The sequence below is a fragment of the Cryptomeria japonica genome, chromosome 3, assembly GCF_030272615.1.
Source record: "Cryptomeria japonica chromosome 3, Sugi_1.0, whole genome shotgun sequence".
NCBI classification, from domain to species: Eukaryota; Viridiplantae; Streptophyta; class Pinopsida; order Cupressales; family Cupressaceae; genus Cryptomeria; species Cryptomeria japonica.
Genome location: NC_081407.1, coordinates 278,858,564 through 278,864,300, shown reverse-complemented (window position 1 = coordinate 278,864,300; position 5,737 = coordinate 278,858,564). Strand labels below are relative to the sequence as shown.

General features: G+C 33.6%; 1 protein-coding gene across 1 annotated transcript; it reads left to right on the top strand.

The window, feature by feature from the left end:
• Nucleotides 1–2,794: 2,794 nt before the first annotated feature.
• Nucleotides 2,795–3,223, top strand: LOC131874095 (WW domain-containing protein C660.06-like). The gene has a single exon (XM_059217335.1). It carries the CDS (start codon nucleotides 2,795–2,797, stop codon nucleotides 3,221–3,223), a length of 429 nt encoding a protein of 142 aa, XP_059073318.1.
• The last annotated feature ends 2,514 nt before the right edge of the window (nucleotides 3,224–5,737 follow it).

Below are 5,737 nucleotides of genomic sequence, written 5' to 3'. Positions count from 1 at the left end.
ATAAAAGAAGTCTATGCACTAATTGAAATTAATTTGATTGTACAAAAGTAAATTCTCAACAATATATATTAAGTTTACAAATAGTTTGTTCTTTGTTTTAGGCTTAGGATGTTAGCATGTTGCATGGACGTTTGCACACCGTGTTGTGTCTGTATGAATAGAGAAATAAAAATTGTTGATGTGTGTTCTAAATCTATTTTGCACTCTTCAAAACTATTTGTCACCTAAAAAAATTAAGATAGGTAATATTATTGGGGTTTGCCTCAATCAAACTCCTCCTTTGGTGTTTCCACCTCCATGAACAACTAGATAAATCATAGATTTAGATAAAAGATAAATAATAATGCAATAGAAAAAAACTCCGCTAATAATAAAAGTACAAATTTAGATACCCCAACTTGGTTGGGTCATCAATTTTTGTTCAGTGCTCAAAATCGAAAGCTATTTACATTGTTGGAAGGACCTCAAAAAGATCTAATTTTAGCCCTTTAGATCCAATGCCTTTACCTATTCAATTCAAAGGATCAATGACATTTTTAACCCCAAATTCTCTTTTGAAGGCCCCTAAAAATATAAATAACTTAAACACCAAAAAATTGTTTTTTTGTTTTTTATTCCATCTTTTCTTGTTCTCTCACTCCTAGCCTACTCTAGATCACCCTTGGACTATTTTGGATCACCCCTACACTATTGTAAATCAACCTCAATCTAATCTGGATCAAGGGGTCACTTGATATCGCAATATATCTCTTGGTAGGGGGTTAACAAATATTTTAATGTTGATATTTTAAAACTAAAGATAGAATTTATTATTATATTGACCTAGGAAGCAGAAAAGGGATAAAAATTATGCTTCAAAACCACCATAGGACTCATTTTTGGGGAAAATATTCTTTAGACCTCTTAAAGATAAATATATGAAACACAATACCTAAATGGAGGGAAATTTCAATCTTATCAAGTATAGCATTAACATCACATTGTTCTAAGGACATGAGAGGGTAGAAAGGAAATTTCTTTTAGGCAGTTATATCTAAGGTAGTTTATGAGAAAGAAAAGATAGTTAAAAATACATTTCTAAAAGTCCTTAAGGGTGTAGTATCTAATAAAAAATTAATCTTAACTCATCTTAGGATGGTAGTAAGACCCACACAAATATCCAACTTAAAATTTAATCAAAATTTCTTAAAATTTGGGAAATGTATTGATTTTCCTTTTACTCTTCAATTTTATATCTTTGTGAATATTTAACCTTTTATAAATCCAATAATAATTGTAATTCCTTCTCTACTTAATTCAAACCTTAGAATTCTCACAATAACTTTTCTACCGATCCATCACATGGTAAATTCTCTAGAACCTATTGGATCATAACCCTTAATGAACTATAGGAAAGCAATCAAAATATCTTTGTAAAAATTATACTATATCATGTTTTTCTCTTTATCCTCCTCATAAGAGGAAGGATCAATTTGTATACTCTCATCCCCTATAATATTCTCCCAAATTCTTTATTTATAATGACACATAAAGGACTATAACATCTCTAGATAATATAGCTGAATATTAGATTAAATAAGATACCGTAAGCCACATAAAAGAGGCCAAATAAAGGTTCATTTTCAAGGAATAATGATTAATTATAATTTATAGTACAATATTATAGGAAAATCATTATGACACAAACTAAATCAAGGCTAAGAATCAAAGATTATCTTATGGAGTTCCTTAATATATCATTTTGGAGGGGCATTGATGCAAATAAAAGTCTAGTTAAGAAAAAAGGACATAAACGTAAGATCAGATAGGAATAACATTATTAATGTGGTCAATAACTTTAAGAGGTAAGGTTTCCATTTCCCTCCAATTTCTTAAACCATTCATTATGACTGCTAAGTTGGTCAATAAATTAGTTGTCCTCTTTCATTCATGATAAACATGATCCATACACATTGGTGATGAAGACAAGGAGTTCTCTATAATCTTTAATGATATTGTTGTCATTGTATTAGGGTGGAGGAAGCCTCTTGAGGTAATTGTCCTTAATAATTAGAAGAGAATTCTCTAATAACGTAGCCTCAATGTTCTAGTAGATTATAAAAACTTCAACAACATGATTTGATAGAAATCTTAAACATCTAGAAAATATATTTTCATGTATCATATTTCTCAAATATTTATTTTCTAAAATTTAGAAAATCGTTAAACATATCATGTTTTTAATTTACTTTACCTATTAAATTCTTCTTAATATCTAAGTTACTAAAAGTATAAGAATATATTGTTAATAGAAGGATCAATGAATGAGTAAAGATTAAACAAATTACACTCGATATTAGATTCAGATTTTATAAATATATAGAGAAGAAAACAAAGCCACAGTACTCGCCATATCTTAACTAATAAATCTTTAAACAATCTCAATTTGGTAGGGTTGATATCCAGCTTAGCACAATGGTCAGGTGAGAATCTTATCTCATGTGATGCAAAGATCGCCGCGCACCTCTTTGATGGTAACATAAGGTGTTCGGAAAACAGTGGATGAGGATAATACCAAATATCCTTCAATGTCGAAAACATAGGGTTTCGCCACTGCATTTTTAGTAAGCAGTTAACAAAAACACATATAAATATCTTCTGCTAAAATTAGCATCTCATGTGCAATAATTTTACCTGATGGTAATGTAAATAACTTGAGTCATACGCTGGGGTGCAGAAAGCCTATAAATATGAAATATCATTCTGGAGGTTCTCAAAGCTGGTTGCTTTATCTGTGGATGTTTGGGAGATAGTAATGGCGTCTCGTACGAAGGTAAAATGCTATGTTTTGGTTGGCCTTCTATTTGTATGGACCCTGATGGACGGCGCGGTGGCAGAAGTGAAAGATCACAATGGTGGGCATGATGACCATTGGGGAGGTTGGGTTCCTGGTCCATGGGGACGTGGTGGTGGTGGAGGTGGACCTGGTGGTTGGGGTGGTGCTCCTCATCATGCTCCATGGCGAGGTGGGCCCGGTGGTTGGGGTCGTGATCCTCATCATGGCCCATGGCATGGTGGTAGTGGTGGACATGGTGGCCCAAGTGGTGCTCCAGGCCCATGGCAAGGTAGTCCTGGTGGTCGAGGTGGTGCTCCAAGCCCATGGCAAGGTGGTCCTGTTGGCAGAGGAGGTGGGAGTGGTGGTTGGGTTGGTGCTCCTCATTATGACCATGCTAAGGGATTGTAGTTTCGTCTAGATCAACAATAGAAATAGTATAGTTATGCAATGAATTATATAATAAAGTTGGTTTCAGTCATAGATTGCTCAGTTGATCCCTAGTTCATTTATTAAAATGTATTTGTTCCAGAAATGAAATAAGAGATTCTAGTTTCATAATGCATTTGCTCCAAATATGCTTAATATGAATGGTAGACATTATTGTAATGTTGTTGTATATTTAATAAAGGTAATATGTTTGAGAAGATATAATAATAATTTGGGTTGCTTTTTATTGTTTTAGGATTTTATTTTGATATCAAAGCATTTCATCATCAAGTTATAAATTTATTTTTAAAAAATTAGAAAAAAAAATGTTGCAATATGTTAGATTTTCTATTTTTACATTTTCTGTAAATGAATGTGAATGTTTTTTGTATCAGATAAGGGAGACAAGATGGAAAGTATGATGAAAATGAAAATGAAAATAAAAAGTAATACTATAAAAATATTTGAAACTATATTGTAAAAAAATAAAATAAAAATGTAATAAGATGTGGATAAACCTAACACAGAGATAAAGCATCACATTATCATTTGAATAATATAAGAAAATAAAAAAACTCCTAACAATGTCGATCTTGTTAAATAACTAATGAAATAGGAGGAGTTCTTTGAGGTTTTGTATTTTGTCCTCTTGATTACACATTACCTTTTCTAAAATAAGAGTTGGTCTTGTTTTTCTATATTTTTTATGGTGTTTTATAGTTTATCATACCTTGAACGCTTTGTTCCTCTTTAAATAACATCAATTTTATGTTCCTCTATCATTGTTGCAAGAGTTGAAGGTTCACAGACATGTAAGAACGACACCCCCACTCAAGAGATAAAAGATATCATAACCCTACTTAGTAAAATTGCTAGACTTCCTAAGGTAGGAAAATTTTAGTCATAGATGTATGGAGTGATGAAGCTTATCTATGTTAAAGGTTACCCCATACATTGGTTGCAAGCAATTAGCAATGAGTAACACTGATAAAAAACCCAATTCATTCCAAAAGGGAATTTGTAAATGACATCCTATGTCACGTATTCTTGTATTGTTAAAGTACACAATAATGGTTTAAACAAGGTTGAAGTTTTGGGCAATAACTTAGGTCAAAAGGTGGTCTATCAACACTATCCCCGGTTGGAGTTGATAGAATCTTTCAAATATTACCGAAGATTGAGTGATGCATTCAGTATGAGATTGGTCAGATTGATGGAAGAGGATAAAGCTAAAAGAATCTTAGTTGAATCTTAGTTGATGCCCAACATGCCATTAACCCTCATGGGAGCTACTACATACAATTCCCAAAATTCTCTTATATCCGAATTGAAGGATATTCAGGTTGCCTATACATGCTTTCGAGGTACCTAAAAAGTAAGGCCATGTTGCTCGAATTTTCATGGAAATCTCTGTAATTACATCAAATGTTTGATGCAATAAATTGAGGATGTGTAAAGCTACCAGAGAAATAGATGCAAAGTTGAACATGTTAAATCTACCAGAGAAATAGATGAAAAGTTGAACATGTTAAATCTAAGGGCTAACTATGATCCTTATAATATAATTGAGCAACACATCTACAGAACTGGAAACCTGAACCTCATTTAGAGGATTATTGGGCTGATTGCCAAGATGACCATGAAGTAAGAATGAGGCATTACCATAGGTTGACTCTATAATAGATCAAGACTCTCAGAGTTATAGAGGTCCCACAACAAATTATAGAAGATGATGAGAATGTCATCGAATCGGTATATAAGTCAGAATGAATATTTTATCAAACCCTTTCTGATCCAATTGGTCTGAACCCGATGTTACTTCCCTACAAGATATTTCAAAAAGGTTATAGAATTCACTTAAATAATATGGAGTACCCACTTTGCTCAGAATCTCAAGAGACAAGGGGTAGAAATCACATGCTCTAAAGAAGATAAGCGAGCAGGGAAAAGGAAGGTAGATACCCCCCATATGTATATTTCTTGTCATAGAAAAAGAGAGTTGAGTAGATAAGAATGGCTGAAGCCATACGATCAACTGAGGAAGGTGATATGCCACCAACAACAAGAGTGATAGTTTCTGCCGCTCATGAGGCTGTGACCTCAGCCCCTACAATGACCACCTGATTTGTGGAAGCCCCGGGTTATACTATATACCAGTCCCTAGGCCTACTCAATTTGACGTCGTTGAATCAAGTAAATATACCAGTCCCTAGGCCTACTCAATTTGAGGTCGGTGCATCAAGTAAATCTACCATTGGTAATGGAGAATATTGTCCTGCCAATGAGTAGTCACCATGCGTACACAAGTCCAAGCATGGTGCATTCGACTCCAATTTCTCAACCCAGCATGCCCTCACCTAAACCTCCCATCTCTCTCTCCTTAGTGCCTGAAGTTAAGAAGGAGATAGAGTTTATTACCCCTAAGAGTAGGGTAAGGGAAGAGTCTATTACTAATATAACTACATCATCTTTGGTTCAAATAGGCTTGAGAACTAA